The sequence below is a fragment of the Trichosurus vulpecula genome, chromosome 5 (genome assembly GCF_011100635.1).
Source record: "Trichosurus vulpecula isolate mTriVul1 chromosome 5, mTriVul1.pri, whole genome shotgun sequence".
Classification (NCBI taxonomy): domain Eukaryota; kingdom Metazoa; phylum Chordata; class Mammalia; order Diprotodontia; family Phalangeridae; genus Trichosurus; species Trichosurus vulpecula.
In genome coordinates, this window is record NC_050577.1 from 8,907,118 (window position 1) to 8,926,527 (window position 19,410).

Sequence of the window (19,410 nt, forward strand, 5' to 3'; positions counted from 1 at the left end):
AATGAAAGGAGTTCGCAGTCAGCCACCGCCCCGGGGCAGTGGAGGTGGTACAACTCTGAGGCTGCTTACAGAGCTACAGAAGAAGTTGCTTCCAGCCCAAGGCCCACCTGGTGGGAGGAATTAAGTGGAAGATCAGAGCAGGAGTGGAGAGCCTGCTTAGATCTGAGTTGTGGTCCGAGTTGGGGTGGTCTGGGTTGGCAGTTCTTGGGGGAGGAGCAGCTCTGGAGTGGCAGAGCTTACAGTGAAGAAATAGCTCTGCAAACAACAGTGCAAACCCTCAAGCTTGGGACAAAGTACTCTCTACTCTACAAGCAGTCATTCCCCCACAAAAAGCTCAAGGGTCCAGTAGTGGGCTGGGAACATGAACAGGCAGCGAAAATGCTCTCAGATTCAGATTCAGACTTTGGAATCTTTCTTTGGTGACAAAGAAGACCAAAACATACAGCCAGAAGAAGTCAGCAAAGTCAAAGAGCCTGCATCAAAAGCCTCCAAGAAAAACACAAACTGGTCTCAGGCCATGGAAGAGCTCAAAAAGGATTTGGAAAAGCAAGTTAGAGAAGTAGAGGAAAATTGGGAAGAGAAATGAGAGTGATGTGAAAAAAACCACAAAAAAAAAAAAACAAGTCAATAACTTGCTAAAGGAGACTCAAAAAAATACTGAAGAAAATAACACTTTAAAAAATAGACTTACTCAAATGGCAAAAGAGTTTCATAAAGACAATGAGGAGAAGAATGCCTTGAAAGGCAGAATTAGCCAAATGGAAAAGGAGGTGCAAAAGACCACTGAAGAAAATTCTTCTTTAAAAATTGCATTGGAGCAAGTGGAAGCTAGTGATGATGTGAGAAACCAATATATTATAAAACAGAACCAAAGGAATGAAGAAATGGAAGATAATGTGAAATATCTCATTGGAAAAACCACTGACCTGGAAAAATAGACCTAGGAGAAATAATTTTAAAATTATTGAACTACCTGAAAGCCATGATCAAAAAAAGAGCCTAGATATCATCTTTCAAGAAATTATCAAGGAGAACTGCCCTGATATTCTAGAGACAGAGGATAAAAGAGAAATTGAAAGAATCCACCGATTGCTTCCTAAAAAAGATCCCAAAAAGAAAACTCCTAGGAATATTGTTGCCAAATTCCAGAGCTCCCAGATGAAGGAGAAAATACTGCAAGCAGCCAGAAAGAAACAATTTGAGTACTGTGGAAACACAATCAGGATAACACAAGTTCTAGCAGCTTCTACATTAAGGGATCGAAGGGCTTGGAATATGATAACCAAGAATCACCTACCCAGCAAAACTGAGTATAATGCTACAAGGCAAAATATGGACTTTCCATAAAATAGAAGACTTTCAAGCTTTCTCAGTGAAAAGACAAAAGTTGAATAGAAAATTTGACTTTCAAACACAAGAATCAAGAGGAGCATGAAAAGGTAAAAAAGAAAGAGAAATCATAAGGGACTTACTAAAGTTGAACTGTTTTGTTTACATTCCTACATGGAAAGATGATGTGCATAACTCATGAGACCTCAGTATTACAGTAGCTGAAGGGAATATACATACATACATAAATACATACATACATACATTATATATATATATATATATATATATATATATATATATATAATGTATATATGTATAGACAGAGGGCACAGGGCAAGTTGAATATTTTAATATGAAGGGATGATATTGAAAAGAATAAAATCAAATTAAGGGATGAGAGAGGAATATATTGAGAGAGGGAGAAAGGGAGAGATAGAATGGCATAAATTATCTCACATAAAAGTGGCAAGAAAAAGCAGTTCATTGGAAGGGAAGAAGGGGCAGGTGAGAGGGAATGAGTGAATCTTGCTCTCAACAGAATTGACCTGAGGAGGGAATAACAAACACACTCAGTTGGGTATATTACCCCACAGGAAAGAAGGAGGAAGGACATAAAAAATGGGGGATGATAAAAGGGAAGGCAGATGGGGGAGGAGGTAATCAAAAGCAAACACTTTTGAAAAGGAACAGGGTCAAGGGAGAAAATTGAACAAAGGGGGATAGGATAGAAAGGAGCAAAATATAATTGGTCTTTCACAACATGAGTAGTGTGGAAGGGTTTTACATAATGATACACATGTGGCCTATGTTGAATTGCTTTCCTTCTTAGGGTGGGTGGGTGGGGAGGGAAGAGGGGAGAGAATTTGGAACTCAAAGTTTTAAAAGCAGATGTTGAAAAAAAAGTTTTTACGTGCCACTTGGAAATAAGATACACAGGCAATGGGGCAAAGAAATCTATCTTGCTCTACAAGAAAGTAAGGGAAAAAGGGATTGGGGGGGAGTGGGGTGACAGAAGGGAGGGCTGACTGGGGAATGGAGCAACCAGAATATATGCCATCTTAGAGTGGAGGAAGGGTATAAATGGGGAGAAAATTTGTAATTCAAACTCTTGTGGAAATCAATGCTGAAAACTAAAAATATTAAATGTATAAATAATCTGTATATCAAAAAAAAAAGACATCATCAAGCTGCTGCTTGGCTGTTGCTCTCTGGATGAGATTGGAAGATAGAGGAGTAGCAAGCACAGTCCTCATGGCAGAGGTTTTTGTTTGCTTGGCTGTTTGTTTTTACTTTTAATAAAAGATGTTAAACACAATTGTTTCTAAGGTGCAGAACAATTTGAAGCGAACATAAATACTCTGTCAATTTTAGCATGTACATCAAAGTTCCACCCACGCCTCTGTTTGTTTGCTTTCCAGACAATGCACACACCGTATTCCTACAGAGCTCCAATAGTGTCTAGAGGGACCCTGACACAGTCTGGACACTTGCCCAGGAACAATGAAAAGTCATTTCACTCAAAAGTGAAGGTGTAGCTACCAACTCTCTCCATTAATGTTTGAATCTCTCACCAGCTCTCTTCATCGTCAAGCTTGTCCCCTACTCAGAAAGTCAAATACAGGAAATGGGCACATGTCTTCCTTTTGAAAAACAATGATTTCTCAGTATTTTCTTTTGCATCATTTCTGTTTTGATTATGGAAGTACAGAACTAGGGTGACATTCTGGACATATGCAGTTCTTTGGAGCATTTCTCTCATTTCAAGGCAGGCTATTTCTGTGTACCTCCTTTCCTTGGAAGTCGATATCGGAACCCTCAACAGGTCAGCAGCTGATGACTGTGGCTTACCAAGAGCCCTCCATCTTTCCATTGCAAAAAAAGAAAGGCCTTAGGAGAGATGATCAGGGTAATGAGGCATAGCAGATAGAGGGCTAGCCTTGGGGCCAAAACGATCTGGATATTCAAGTCAAGTGTGAGACATACTAGTTGTGTTCACCCTTCAGTTCCCCCAGCAATACTGTCTAATCATCTTCATGGGAAGCAGCAGCAGCAGCGGCAGCAGCAGCAGCACTAGTGTTTTAAGGTTCACAAAGCATTTTATAAAGATTGTCTCATTTGTTCCTCACGAAAAGACTAGGAGATAGGTGCTTTTGTTGTGTCCATTTTATGGGTAAGGAATTGAGAGGTTACTTGCCAAGGCTCACTCAGCTAGTGAGTTTCAGAGGCAGGTATGAAATTCAAATCTCGCCCACTCTGAGGTCGGCATTCTAACTATTAAAGTAGCTAGCCACTGCTTCTGGCCTAATAATAATAAATAATTGGCATTCGTATATGTCTTTAAAATTTGCATTCTCTCATACATAGCAACCTTGTTAGGTGTCTGTTAGTTGCATGGGCAGCTAGGTGGCACAGTGGGTAGAGTTTGAGGCTGGAAATCTAGAAGACTCATCTTCATGAGATCGAATCTGACTTCAGATACTTAGTAGCTGTGTGACCCTGGGCCAGTCACTTAACCCTGTTTACCTCAGTTTCCTCATCCATCAAATGAATTGGAGAAGGAAATGGCAAACTACTCCAGTATCTTTGCCAAGAAAACTCTAAATGGAGTCACAGAGGGTCAGGCACAACTGAAAAACAGCTGAATAACTGCATGTTCCACTTTTTGTGACCTTCTACAGGTAAGAAAACTGAGGTTCTGAAATTAGTGACTTGTCTGTGGTTGCATCATTAGTAAGTGTCAGAGCCAGAATGGGGGTAAACAAATGCCTGGATCTTTAGGAGTCTTAACTTTAACACTGCTTCTGATTTCCCTGTCGAAGCCCAGAAAAAAGGAATTTATCCATTTGATGCCTTGAGTTTTCTCATCTGTTAAATACAACCCTAACCCACCTCCCAGAGGCATTGTGATGAATAAGTCATAAAAAGTGGGGACCGCTCCCAGGGCTGAGCCAGACTACACCTCACCACATCTTACGAAGTAAGTTTAAATTAGAGATGATGTGCTTAGAAATGCTCTCAAATTCCTTCCATCAAGCAGCTTCCTTCTCAAAGTCCAATATGAGATTTACTAAGAGAGTCACAAGCAAATGAGAAAAGCTCCTGGGGTTTCAGTTGGGCTGAGGCTCGGGAGAGCTGTCCTGCCCTGAAATTGATGAGGAGGGAGGGACCCCGTTATGGTGGGTTGCTTTAACAATGAGGCGCATGTGTCAAGATATTGGAATATATGTTTAAATGGCTGAGGTTTGCACTCTCAGATTTGCAAAGTGATTTAAACACATTATCTCATGAGCTTTCACTCATCGGCGCATTGTTTATGCATAAAGTATTACAGAAAAATGGACAGAGCTTCAGAGGAGAGATATAAATGTGTCATTTTGCCTTTTAAAATTACACACTCAAGAATTACCTACATATTCCATTTAAAACCCTCTCTCTCTCTCTCTCTCTCTCTCTCTCTCTCTCTCTCTCTCTCTCTCTCTCTCTTTCTCTCTCTCTCTCTCTCACACACACACACACACACACACACACACCTGACCAATTAGGAGATTGTATATGATGAGAAAACAATTCTCAATTCAGACCCCATTTGCTAAAAGACAGAAACCTTTATTCTTTTTTAAGCCCAATGTTTTGCCTTCTTAGAGATATTTCTTTGTGTATGAGCTGATTCCAAGGTATTCATCTCATTCATCATTGGATCTCTACCAGGTGCCAAATGCTTTTGTCAATAATACACAGTCCAACTCCAAAGCCTTCAGTCTTTTACCAATAACCACAGATGTGAAAAAAAATTAAAGGGATAGGATATTCATTGGCTTTTTCCCCCTGAAATCTGGCTTCATTCCTCCAAAGGAAAAAAAAGTATATAGAAAAAAACTTTGTTCCCCCTACAGAGAGGCTGATGGCAAGGTCATCTACAGGGAATTTGTATGAAGTGAGCCCCTGATAAAGTTACAAGGCACATAAAAATATGAATAACTGGTGGGGGGGAAGAGGCAGAGAGGATTCCTCCACAGCCTAAATGATTTGTGAAGTCCCCACTTCCCCTCATATGGTCTCTGGCTCCTGAACAACCAAAAAAAAAGCAAAATTGGAAGCATGATATGTTATTGGTTAGTTTTAGCTGAATTAATTCACTGAGAGAATGAGGCGAATTCATTCAGCTACTTTAAGACCAGATAACCTCATTGTATTCTGCAGCAGACTTCACCCCAATAAGAACCAGAAGATCCTACCTGTCCTTCCTCTGAAGCTGATGAAGTATGTTCTCACCCAAATATAGGATTCATGGGAATGGAGCCCTAGCTTTCTATCCCTTCTCTAGCATTAATTCTCAGTCAGTCCTACTCCAACAACCCCTCTCAAAATAAAATTCCCTCTTGTCGGTTCTTCCAAACTTGGAAACAAATAATAATTTTTTAAAGAAAGATGCAAATATTGGTGCTGCATAGGAAACACTCTATCATGTGCCAGGATAACTCATGTCCCACATCAATCATATCAGTAACCATTCAGTAGACATCTACTGTATACTAGGCACTGTGCTAGGCAATGAACTTTTAAATTTAAAAATACAAACATTTGCATTCTTGGAGGTTTTTACATTAACGCCAAGAGAGAGTACATGCACACACTATAAGCACATACCAAATAGTACATAAAATGAATACAAGTTTATGCGGGGTGCACACTAGTATCTGGAGGGATATGAAGAGGGAGTTCTTGTGAAAGGTGGGACCTAGCAGAGTTTGGAAGGGAACATGGTATTTTAAGAGGCAGAAATGAAAGCACAGAGCATTCCGGTATGGGAGGTAATGCGAAGTCATGGAAAGAATATCACTTATGAAGAACAGAAACGACACCAGTTTGGTTGGACCGCAGGATGTGTGAAGGGAATGAAAGCACTTGGATACGAATGAAGGCTTTTTAATGGCGAACAGATAAGGTGATATCTAGCGGCTGACTTTCTACTGGTCTGTCAGGCTCAATAGGGCAGTGTTCCAAATGACTATCTTCTAGCAAGAGGATGTTCACTTGTTTCTCTGATGAGATGAGAAGGTTCATTGGCTAGACACAGACAGACAGAAAGATGGATGCTTGAGAGAAATATAGATCAAGCAATACAGAATATATGTCAAAGAAATATCATTTAAAAGATAGGGATGAGGGTGGGGAGATCTTGATCAAGACTTTCACATTTCAAAATCCTCAGGATCCTGTGGTCTTTGGGCTCAGCCTGTCTTTTAGGGGGGCATAATCACTTGGGATTACTCCTAAATGTAAATTAACTGATTACACTGGACCCTGGTCTTACCATGGAACTCAGCACCTCCACCATCGTGACTTCCTAGTTATAGGGACCTAAGAGTCAGGGAGATGAAAATTCCTCAAATGCCAGCCTGGATACTTTCTATCAGTGTGGCTGCGAGCAAGTCACTTAAGCTCTGTGAACCTCAATTTCCTCATGTGTGAGATAGGGGTTACCACAGTTATAATACACTTCCCTTCTATAATGAGAATGCTATGCTAGCCTCAAACATCTATGAATAGCATGAGTTATAGCTACTGTTATTTCCAAAAAATGCTGATGCTTTTTTCCAGATAAAAAAGTGGCAACTGAAGTGAGTACTGTAATATAATGATTGTAATGACAGAAATAGAGACATAGAGGGTGGGGGGGAGAAAAGGGAGAGAAGAAGGGGAAAAGGGGGAGTAAGAGTGGGAGGATGAGGAAGGAGAGAGGGAGGATGAAAATAGAGTGAGAGAAGGGGACAAGACAGGAAGGGAGGACAAGAATAGAGAGGAGAGATGAGAAGAAAAGAAAGGGGGAAAAGGAAAAGATGAGAGAAAAAGGGAAGAGAGAGAAAAAAGGAAGGGGAAAAGAGAGTAGGGAAAAGAGAAGAGGGAAAGAGAGAGAGAAAGGGAGAAAGAGAAGAGTGAGGGAGGAGGAAAGAGGAGGGGGGGAGAGAGAAAGAGGGAAGAATAGGAGAATGAGAACAAAACAAGGGAGAAGAGAGGAAGGGAGGGGGGGAGACGGGGAAAAGGAAGTGGGGAGATAGGGGAGGGAAATGACAAGAAAAAAATAAGAAAAGAAAAGGAAGCAGAAAAGAGAGGGAAGGAAGGAGAGAAAAGAGAGGGGAAGAAAAGATGAGGAGAAAAAAGGGAAAAGAAATGTAAAGAGAGAGAAGAAGAGAAAAGAGAGGAAAGGGAAGAAAAGAAAGGGGAAAAGGGGAAAAGAGGAAGACAGAGAAGATGAGGAGAGGGAGGAAGGAATAGAAGAAGGAGGAAGAAAGAGAGGAGGGGAGAAGAAAGGGAGAGGGGAGAGAGAGGAAGGGAGAGATGAGAGAATGAAAGGATGAGAAGAGAGCAAGGGAGAAGAGAGTGAGGGAGAGTATAAAGGGGAAGAAGAGGTAGGGAGTAAAAAAGGAGAAGAAAAAAGAGAAAAGGAAGAAGAGAAGGGGAAGAAGATAGAAGAGAGAGGAGAGGAAGAGAAGAAAGAGATGGGGAGAAGAAGAGGGAGGATAGGGAAGGAGAAGAGTTTAAGGAAGGGGTAGGAGAGAGGGCAAGAGAATAGATGAGGAGAAAAGAGAGGGGAAAGAAAAGAAAGAAGGAAGAAGAAAGGGGGAAGAAGAGATAGGGAGAAGAGGGAAAAGGAAGGAGAGAATAGAGGGGAGGAGAGGAGAGGGAGGAAGAGAAGAGAGAGAAAGAAAAGAGAAGAGAGAGGGAGAGCAGAAGAGAAATGAGTGACAAGAAAAGAGGGACAGGAGAAGAGAGAGAGAAAGAATGGAGGCCTCCTGAGAAAGATTCATTTGCTAAATAAAGTGGAGCTGCTTGTGATCTAAATCCCCCTAACTTTCCTTTAGAGGTGCCAGGCCTGGAGCAGACACCCAATTTATTACCCTGTCAACTGACTTATTAGGGTTGACACAAATCGAGCAGAAATATTCCTGACATACTCCAGTCGAAGCTTTTTTTTTTTCACACGTGCACACAAAGCCAAGCTTCCCTCAAGGTGGAGGCCAGGCAGGGAGGCGCTGGGGGACCTCTATTCCCTGTGTTCTATCAGCAAGACGGAGCTGGTCTCCTCCCCTTTTTAACATGCAAACCAAGCCATGAATTCACCAGGACTAGAAACAATTCACCAGAACAACACAGCTGGGAAATGATTATCAAGCTCTGGCCAGTCCTTGATTGCAGGAAATCGCACCTACATTTTCCAAAATGTTCCCACCAGACCCTGAATCCTAAAGCGGAGCTCCTTCCTCTCCCCTCCACACCTTCCCACCCCCACATGACTCTGCTTTCTGGAATTTCAACTTCCACACTGAAAACCCGTCCTGGGGGGAGGGAAGAGCTCCCAGAAACAATCACTGAACTACACATCCAACCCAAATTCCTATGTAGAGATGCAGCCTGCTGGTTAGGGTGAGGGATTAGGGACCTAATTCCCAAATCCCCTCCCCAGTTTAGTCATTAACTATGAATAGAGGACCAAGGGCTTGAAATCTTAGGACTGCAAGGTTACCCAAAAGGAAATATTGCCAAGTTGAATGGAGATGCAGGGAGGCCTTCCTTAGACAGTTCCATTTGTTCCTAATTTAAGCTAACAAACACACATTCCTTAGGTACTACCTACTATGTGCCAGGCAAAAACTTGGCACTCAGGATACAAAGGGGAGATGAAAAAAATATTAATAAAAGTAAAAACTCATGACTTCAAAAAGCTTTAAGACCGAATATGAAATAACCCAAGAGTCTGCTTTCTGGTTGAGGGCCAGAAGACAAATGCTTATTTCTTCAACCAAAGGAAGTTTTTTTTTTTTAATGTAATGATCTTTATATAAATATATTTTTTCCCTTTACACTAGCAAGAGGACCTGTCAATGAATTGTTAATTACTGGCAGGAATTGGCCAGATACTATGGGCTGCTTTCGAAACACATTATCTCTCTCCCAACTGGAAGACAAGGAAGATGCAGTGTTAAGATAAATTGATAACAAGATACAATTTTAACATTGACAATTTCACAGCCAACTCGGTTTCAATGTCCCTATTCCCTAACTAGAAGCAGCTAGGTAGCCCAGCTGGATAGAACATTGGACCTGGAGTTCAAATCCCATCTCAGACATGTTCTAGCTGCATGACCCTGGTGAAGTTACTTAAACATTACATGACTCAGTTTCCTCATCTGTAAAATCAGGAGACCGACAGCACCTGCTTCCCAGGATTGTTGTGAGAATAAGACTGAATATTTGAAGTTCTTTGGAAACCTTGAAGTGCAATGTAAACATCATTATTGCTGCTCTTACTTCATCATTAGTCTTTCCGTCTGTGAAATTGAACTCTGAGCCAGGTCTAGAACTCTTTGCTCCAAGGACAAGGACCGGAAATTGTGCCCATGTCAATGAAACCAAACATTCCCTCTTTTTATGTGGGTGTAGGTGGAGTGGAGAAGAGAAGCCAGGTTGGAGGAAGAGCAGTCTGGTATTTTCCTATTTTAACTGCTGACTAGCAGCTAAATTATGTTTTTTCAACAGTAATAAAGTATTGAAAGTTCTGTTGTGCACAATCTCACTTTGGTATCTCCTGCATAGCCTTGTTCCCTCAGCCCTGCTTAAATCTCTGCTGGAAGTCATCGTTCTGCAAAGCACATTCTAGGATTCAAAGACGTTTAAACCTTCTCTCTATAAACTTCATGAAAAGTCAGTGAGTCTAAGTCATTGGGCTCCGGATGAGATTATTCTAGAAATTCGCTGGCATGTAGACCCTGTCATATTTTTATTTGTTTGCCTTGCTTTCTTTGTTTCTTTTTGGGGGGGTGGGGTTGGTTTGGAGGAGGGGAGGAGGCTAGGGTAAGAAGGATGAATCAAGGAACCCACACCTCAAAACTAAACAAATGATTTTTAAATTTAATGTTTGGTTATCTAAGCACTAATTAGGCCTGACCATGTAAAAGAAGAGAAAGGGGAAAAAAGTTAGACTCATTTTCATTTGTAATGATCTGTGTCAGAAACTGGAAAATAAAAACCAACCAACCATATCTCCAGTGAAAACATACCATGTTGTAATGGCTGGTGCTGTGCATTATTCTTTCTTCTTCTCCAAGGGTGGAAAAAAAACATATATATATATATATACACACACACACACATATATACACACACATACATACACACATACATACACACATATATATACACATATATACACACATACACATATATATGTATATACCTATATATACATACACACACATATATACACGTATGAATGTGTATATGCATATATGCATATGTATACACACATATATACACTCATATATACGTACTATATATGCATATATGTGTATATATATGTATATATACATATATATGTGTGTGTATATATGTATATATACATATATATACACATACCCACACATACTAGCTATCTAGCTATATAGACACATTTCCAAACAAACTTATGCTGACCCTGAAGACAGATATTCCTCTCTGCAAAAATTCCTGCTGCTTTGCTCCATCTAGTGGAATACAGATTTTTACTTAATATGAACCCAATGATGCTGAGCCTTTCAGGGGCTATGTGGCTCACCCTGAGACAATGCAGAGTGGAAGTGCGGTGGTATCACATTTAGGAAAATCAAAACATTCAATCAGTCTAATTTAATTTCCCCAAATCATGAAAGAACATAGATTTTTAAAAAATCTTTTTTTTTTGCAAAAATAATAGGTATATGAAGAAAATAAATTATGTAGCTTTTTTAATTTGGAAAATTATTATAAAAACAGAATATACAAATATTTTGAGCTTAATACACTGAATGTGCTTGATAATTTGTCTAAAAGTTGTTTGAAAAGTAAAGGATCATAATAATTTCCGGACTTATTAGTTATTAATTATGAAAAATAATATTTTTAAGATTGCAAAAATAAGGACATAACAAAGTAGACTAAGGTTTCCTTTGAAATGCAATGACTAAGAACGCTGAGGTTTTTTCCCCACTTTTTTCTCCTACCAGTGAGTTGATTGTAATCTCTTGGTTATTGGAATAAACAACAAATCTATTGGATGAAACATTTACTGCTTCTTGTTAAATTAACACGCACTTATTAAATCGTCGGTCCAAATGATGAGTATTCCTCACCAGAGAATCATTCTTGACAGCCCTGTTATTACTTCTATGCTAAATATAGAACGTTAAAATTCTAGTCCTCATTTTTTTTCTTTTTCTGTGTGTTTTATTTTGGGGCTTTGTTGTGGGCTTTTTTGCGGGGGCGGGGGGAGGGATTTGGCTGTAGTCAAAAACATTTCTAAGCAAATTAATTTCTTCACCTTATCCTCTATCCTTTCACCTCCAAAACAAACAAAAACGTTGATAAACGGAATTCTCTTACTAAGAAATGGGAAGCCCTGTCACCAAAATGGCCGGCAGAGTCAGAACACAAGGCTGGGTGGTAAGCTGTGGACCTGGCAACAGACTTCAGCCACCACCCATTCACAAAAGAGGCACAGCATGCTAGCTCGTTTGTAAATATTCCTGTTTAGATCATACCTGAACTAAATTCCTGATTGATTTATAATCTGTTATTTCCAAAGAATAAGGAATGCCTAAGAAAATGTGAACCAATGCAGATATTTATATCTGGTATAAAACTTCTCTAGGGAGAAGAAAGTTCACAAAAACAGAAACATTTCAAGGAAGTCACAACAGAGGGGCCCAGGACTCTGAAAGAGGGCTCTCCGAAAGTCGTTCTTTTAATACAAAGGAAAAGATGTCATATTTCCCCGTGGTTCATTCTGAAATGACCAACTGTTTAAGGTTTTATTAGTAATTACTATATTTTGATTCTAAAACAGAACAACCTAACTTCTTTTTCTCCTATCCCTGTAACTTTTTATTGAATTAAGTGTTCAGTGAGCATGTGTGCACAGGAAACGATTGATTGCAGAAATACCTGCCTATAATGTGCTGTGCTTAACGCCAGCAAACAGAAATTTCCGCAAAGACAGCGAAGTCTCGGCTCTCCGAGAGTGGCTGGGACAAGCCGGCAGCTGTCTCCCTGCCTGCCTGCCTCCAGAATCCAGGCTGCCATGCAGCTCGACTTGTTCTTTCCTTCTCTGATAAACCACTGTCAGAGAGACGGGCTAGAAAACATGACAGAGCCTTGACCAGATTTAAATGTCCTCTTCTATCCTGAGCTGCTGACCTCCATTTGGGAACCTATGACCTTGACCTGACATTGAAACTGATTTCCCCCAGTCCAGTAGGCTTTTCCTCAAGTCTGCCCTCGGCAGATTTTCCAATGCAGAGATTGTGAAGTGGAAAAAGTCTGCCCACAGACTCAGTTGGATAGTTACCACTACACTTCCCCTTCAATCTACCCGGCCTCATGCAGATATGTACGCCTTTTCCACAAAGAAGGATCTGCCCGATCTTCCTGCCGGATTTTCCGTGCAGGAACTGGAGGCCTTAAGGAAATGGCCAGCCTCAGTGGCTCCTGGAGAACATGAAAATGAGTCCCCAGGAGAGGATGCGATCCATAGTGTGTTAATCTAACCCTCAGCTGTTAATGATTTGCACTCCCATTTCCCCTGATGTTGTGCATTCGGCTGGAATACTGTTGGAACAGTTTCTGTCGAGTTTCCCTGATCTTTTCTTGCTGAAGGGGAACTGAGGAGAAGGGAAATCTGAGCAGCAGCAGCAGCCAAGAAGCCCGGCTAGAACCTGTTTGTTTGCTTGTCCTTCGTTTTCCAATATACCTGTTCAGGGAATTCAAGGGATCAAGACTCTCTGCTTCCCACCACAGAGGACTGCGGGAAAAGAGCAGCCACTGCCCCTGCCTTTGCTTTTGAGGAGCTCTGTCTCTCTCTCTCTCTCTCTCTCTCTCTCTCTCTCTCTCTCTCTCTCTCTCTCTCTCATTATACATATATGTGTATAGGGGTATATGTGCATATATGTATTGTGTGTATTACACACATGTGTATTCATACACATGCAACACTTTGGAAACCTTATCATCTTATCCAAATGCTGGATATTGCTATTATTACAAACTTTTTTTCTCATTTCAGATGTGTGATTTTATCTACAACTCCTCTGTAACTTATAACATTAGGCATCACTGAAAAGTTATGGCTATTGTCTCTGATTGTACATATAGATAGATAGATAGATAGATATAGATATAGATACAGATATAGATATAGATACAGATACAGATATAGATATAGATATAGATAGATAGATATATATACTCTATATGTAGATAAAATATATAGACACTTTCATTTTTGTATCCCTAGAAGAACCAGTGCACAGCCTGGCACTTAGAAACTGTTTCATGAATGCCCACTTATTGATTGGTTGACAATCAGCTGTGAGTGCTACATGACAGGCACTATTTCCTCCAGTTGCCTGAGATGCCAGGGCTACTCCCTTCCTCTTGTAGAAAGAGATGCTTGGTCTTATACAATTCCAGAGGTGTCATGGCAACTTCATGCTAAATATCTTGGCATTAACCCAACCCTAACTTTTGGCTCTGTGGCAACCCAATTAGCTATGTATTTATTATACATTCATTATTCATCAAACATTTATTAAGCCACCTACTACAAGCTGGCTCTGGGATAAGGACATAAAGAAAGAAACAAATTGGTCCCTGACCTCAAAGAGCTTACATTTGTCTGAGGGCCAAATAACTTTTTACAGAAGAATTAGCATAAAATATATTGCCCTCAGCAAGTATTTCTTAGTCATTTAATATTAAAAATTATGATGAATTCAGTGAAATGTTCCAAGTTTAAGGCAGATACCAGGCTCCAGGCAACACCAGCCACCTGCTGTCCTTGACCCTGGAGACACACACCAACAGTGGGATCAGTTTCTCCATCGTGTGAGCCACACTTGAGGAGGGACACTGGTAAATTGGCCTATGTCTGAGAACAGGGGAGAGTGAAGGGGAAAACATCCAGAGAAGGGTGGCCAAGACAGTCAACCTTTTCCCTGTTCCAAACACTGTGGATACTGAGACAAAATGAAAAACAATCTCTCTAAGCCCATCTTCTCTACAGACAGTTAGCTATGTGATACAGTAGATAGAGTTAGTAACTGGGAGTCAGGAAGTCTTGAGTTCAAATCCTGCCTCAAACACTTACTAGCTGTGTGAGCAATTCAATTAACTTCTCTCAGACTCAGTTTCTTCATCTCTAAAATGGAGATGATAGTCTCACCTACTTCTCATGGTTGTTGTGAGGAACAAATGAGTGAACATATGTCCAACACTTTGCAAACTTTAAAGTGCTAGATAAATGCTAGATATTGCTATTATCACAAACATTTCGTTTATTTTTTCAGAACTGCAATTTTATCCACATCTGCTCTGTAACCTATCATATTAAGAGTCATTGAAATGTTGTGGCTAATTTCTGTGATCATGCCACCAGTATTTGTCAGAGGCAAAATTCAAAGTCAGGTCTTCTCGATTTTGCAATCAGACCTCTATCTATTATGAAATGCTGCCCTTCCACAGATAAGTAAATACAACATTATCGGAGAAGGGAGAGAGAGAGTGTTAACAGGACAGACTTCCAAGAGTAGGCTTTTCAGGCTACTAGGTGGTTCAGTGGAAATTGTTCTGGACTTGGAGACAGGAAGACCATCATTCAAACCCTGTTTTACGTACTAGTTGTGTAGTATTGGGCAAATCAGTCAACCTTTCAGCCTCAGTTTCCTTATCTGTAAAATGGGGATTCTAATAGTTCCTACCTTACTGGCTTGTTGAGAGAAACAGGTGGCATCACATTTGTAAAGTGGCTTACAAAATTTTAAGTGTTCTACAAATATTAGCCATTTTTACTGAAGGAAGCTAGGCCTTCTTAGAGACTACATCAAGGAGGGAATAAATTCCAGGCATGGAGTAAAGCCTGTGAAAAGAGTGTAGAATGAAATGTGGGGTGGCAGGGGGAGTAAGCCTGTGTGGCTGGAAGGCAGAGTACTTAAAGAGTGATGGGAAATTGGTTGAAATCTTAAAAGGCTTTAGGTATCCTTCAAAAGAAAGAAATGCTGAAATAGAGTCCCTTGCTATGAAAGAAATAGAGACAAACTTCATGCCCTGTGATTACAGAATAGGTAAAAAACAATGCAGCATGACAATGAAACTGGATATCATTGTTTAATAAGAAATACAGGCATGGAAAATTCTAAGAAATATGAGGCTAGTATAAATGAATGCTGGTTGAAACAAGCAGGACCCAAAGAATGAGTTATAGAATGTCTATAACATTGTAAAAGAAATAATCACATGATGCAAACTTTAAGTGAATAAGCAGTCACACTTCTAGAAAGCAAGTAATGAAACAGATCTCCACTAGATAGAATGGAAGAGGACAACTGGGGCAGAATGATACATACATTGTGAGATTTTTGGTCAGCCTACCCAGTGTATTAGCTTAACTATTTCTCTTTGACACAAGGGAAGGTTCAATTTAAGGATAGGGATGGGAAATGGTTTCAGAAAGTAATGTGGTATTTTTAAAAAGTATCAGTGAAATATATGATTTTTTTAAAAAAATCACTTCCTATTAACCATGACTTTTTAATTTCAGTCACAAAGAAGAGAGAACATGATCCACAACTACAACTCTAGAATCTCTCTCCACTGGAAAATTATCTTTATCATCCAACCAGTGCCCAATTTTAATGAAGTAAATTCACTGAGGCTAGTGAACACACTTAACTTCCTCAGAAATATTAAAGTGAAACTGGCCACCAAGTAATTTTTTATAACTCAATTGATATCCCCCTTGAGGATTTCCAAGGTACTGGGTGCTTCTGTCTGGGAGAGATTCGAGGAAGAAGAGAGGCCATAGTGTGATGAAGTCAGATTCTGAGCCAGCTGGGAGCAAAAGTATCAATTCTTGAGGTAATGAATTGCTTGGCTTCTGACTGCCACAGGCAAGCATCTGGGCATAAGTTAGAGAAGAAAATATTTTTGATTTTTTTTCTTTTTAAAAAGGATTTCTTCTCAACAACACCTACTAATTGCTGACATTTATAGACTCGGGTTTTTCTGGCTTGCCAAACGCTTTATAGATGTTATCTCACCTGTTCCTCGTAACGACTCAGGAGGTCAGTAGCAAAGGAATTGCGTTCTCCATTTATCAGATGAGGAAGCTGAGGCCCAGAGAGCTTCAACTCACAGCACAGTAAGTGGCAGAGTTCTTAAAGTCAAGCCTCCTGTGTCCAAATCCAGGGCTTTGGCCACTTTATGATTTACACGAGTTTGAGATTTTACTTTTTTCTACAACCCTTAAATTTCTATTTCATAAAAGGCAAAAAAAAAGGAATCCACCCCTCCTTTTGTGGGTGGATCACAAAAACATTCCAAAGCCCTGAGAAATGCAAAAAGACAAGCCCTCAGAGTACAGTGAGAAACACTGGGTGGGAAGCCTAAGACACAAACCACAAGCCCCTCAGTAGCTCCTCCTCACCCATGTTCTCTGCTGGGTGGATTCGGATACCCAGGGGAGCCCTCTCATCCTGCACATCCTAATTACACCACACACACACACACACACACACACACACACACACACACACACCCAGAGCTGTAACAAGGGTGTGGCCATGGTGCTCTGTCCCAGGAGACACTGACATCACCTTTGGTCCTTAAGTAGGAAGGAAACACAGCTTAACACTTAGTGAAAATAATTAGTTAAATAAGGAAGCTACCAGAAGGCCAGCAAACTCCATCCTTTACAATGGACAAAAATCTGTTTTTATTTATAATGATGTTGGAAAAAAGTGTGCTAATTGAAACAAATTTCCCTTTATTGAAGTACAACAGACTGCCTGACTAGTATCCACTTGTGACCTGCTGCTGCTGTATGCCACCTAAGAAGTCCCAAAGGTTAACTAGAAAATGGAATTTGCTTTTGAAGACCTTTGCTGTCCTTTCCAACCTTTCTTTCCAGTCTTATTTCAGTTTCCTTCTGCTAATATTACTGACCTCGGACACTTACTGATTGAGTGACGTGGGCAAGTCACATACCCCATTTGCCTCAGTTTGCTCAACTGTAAAATGAGCTGGAAAAAGAAATGGCAAATCTCTCCAGAACTTTTGCCAAGAAAATCCCAAATGGAGTCATGGAGGTTGGACACAAGTGAACGACAACAACAATACACCTGACATTCCACCCCAAGCTGTCTTTTGCTGTTCCCCATACGTAGTTTTCCATTTTCTACCTTTGTACAGACTGCTGCCCAAGCCTAGAATATGCCTTCCTCACCTCTACTGTCTGGAGGACCAGATTCCCCTTTCAGGGTTCATCTCACATACAGCTTTCTCTTGAAGTCTCTTTGTTATCACCCGATCATTCCCATACCCTCACAATTGTCCCTTCCTATTTAGAGCTTACTGTTTTGTATTCAGCTTTCCGTGAATATCTTGTTTCCTCCAACAGATGGAAGTTCTTTGAAGTCAGAGATACGTTTTTACCTTTAGCACTCCCCTTCCCCCTACCATGCCTAGCATAGGATAGAATAGAATAAAATAGAATAGAATAGAATAGACTATTAATAGAATATTAATATATTATGTAACATATGTACATAATGTAATATAACATAACGAATATAACGTAATATTGTGGCACACAATATGAAATGACACGACGCAACCCAACAACATAACATACCATAATATAACACAATATAATTCAAAGCAAGGAACAAGAATTATGAAGAATTCAGAAAAACTTGATGAGCCTTGTATAAATGGAGGGGTTTAGACTAAGTGCCTTCTGAGGTATCTTCCAAATCTAGGTCTAGAAATATAATAAAGCCAGGACAAAGTAAGAAGAACCAGGAGCACACAATAGAAAGGGAAATGCTGCTGAAATGAAGACGGTATGATTAATTCTAATTCCTAGTGTTGGCCTCACAGAACAAACAACAGGAAAGACAATCTCTTTCTACCTTCAGGTTGCAGACGGGGTTCTATGGATACAGAATGCTCTGTCAGATGCAGTCACTGCTTGCTTAGCTTTACCTTTTTTTTGGCCTGTATTCTGATGGAAGGTTCCATGTGTGGGAGCAGTGGTTAGGGGGAAGGAAGGGGAAAGTAGAACCAGACTGAATTTCTGAATACCCCAGGTGACCTAACTGAATTCACCACAGACAGATGGATTTTCTAGATTAGGACATAGCAGACTTTTCCACATAATAGCTGTAACATAGACATTGTCTGAATATAATAAAACATTTTCTCTGTTTTGGGAGTATTCAGGTGCATTCATTCACTATAACTAGAGGGGCTCACTCACGTTGGAAGCCGAGACAGGACACCTGCCGAGATGGAGGTTAAAGCATCATCCACTCTTCCTGCTAGCTTCCCTTTGAGGATCCAGCTGAGGACCAACTCGAGCAGCATCAAGGAAATGAAAAATGGTGTCGCCTACAAAGGAAATTCCCAGAAAGGACATTTACGCACAGCAAACAACACATGTGGAACTGTTGAGCTTCCCGATTATTCATCTCATTAACGCAACATTCTTCTGCTCATTGGAGAAAAGGAGCCCAAGGAATACGGGGTAGGGGTCTGCCCAAGTTGTCCTGTTGAGTTTGGGGGAAAAGAGATCCACATTGAGGGAAAAAAAGACAATAAGGCCCTTTATCCATTGGGAAGATTGTGCTTATCATTCCTTGGGTGAAGGCTATCTGGTGAGGATATCCCCTCTGCCAAGGAAGAGAAGTATCTCTTCTGCAATGTTTAGCCTTAGTGCGTTTCCTGGACTAGTGAGAGATTAGGAGACTTGCCCAGGGTCACAAGAATAGGATATGTCAGCGGTGAGATTTGAACTCAAGTCTTCCAGGCTCCAAAGCTGGTGCTACTGTATCATGCTGCCAGTCAATGTTTTATTACGGTTCTAAAACAGAAGATTCCAGATTGGGTCTAAAAGACAAGCAAATCAAGGTATTATAGAATGAATATTATTCAGATCTGGTGAGACACTTGTGGGTTGGGGAGGGGGTGGTGTCCCTTCTGAGTTAAAGGTTAGTCAAGATGGCCTATAAAGTC

The 19,410-nt window shown here is 40.4% G+C and overlaps 1 protein-coding gene across 5 annotated transcripts in view; it reads right to left on the reverse strand.

Moving 5' to 3' along the window:
• AGMO (alkylglycerol monooxygenase) overlaps positions 1-19,410 on the reverse strand; it is a 384,446-nt gene that overhangs the window by 361,892 nt on the left and 3,144 nt on the right. For all 5 annotated transcript variants that reach the window (XM_036758949.1, XM_036758948.1, XM_036758946.1 and 2 more), the window contains exon 2: positions 18,656-18,786. In XM_036758949.1, coding sequence (XP_036614844.1) covers positions 18,656-18,786 — 131 coding nt within the window. The remainder of the gene's footprint in view (positions 1-18,655; positions 18,787-19,410) is intronic.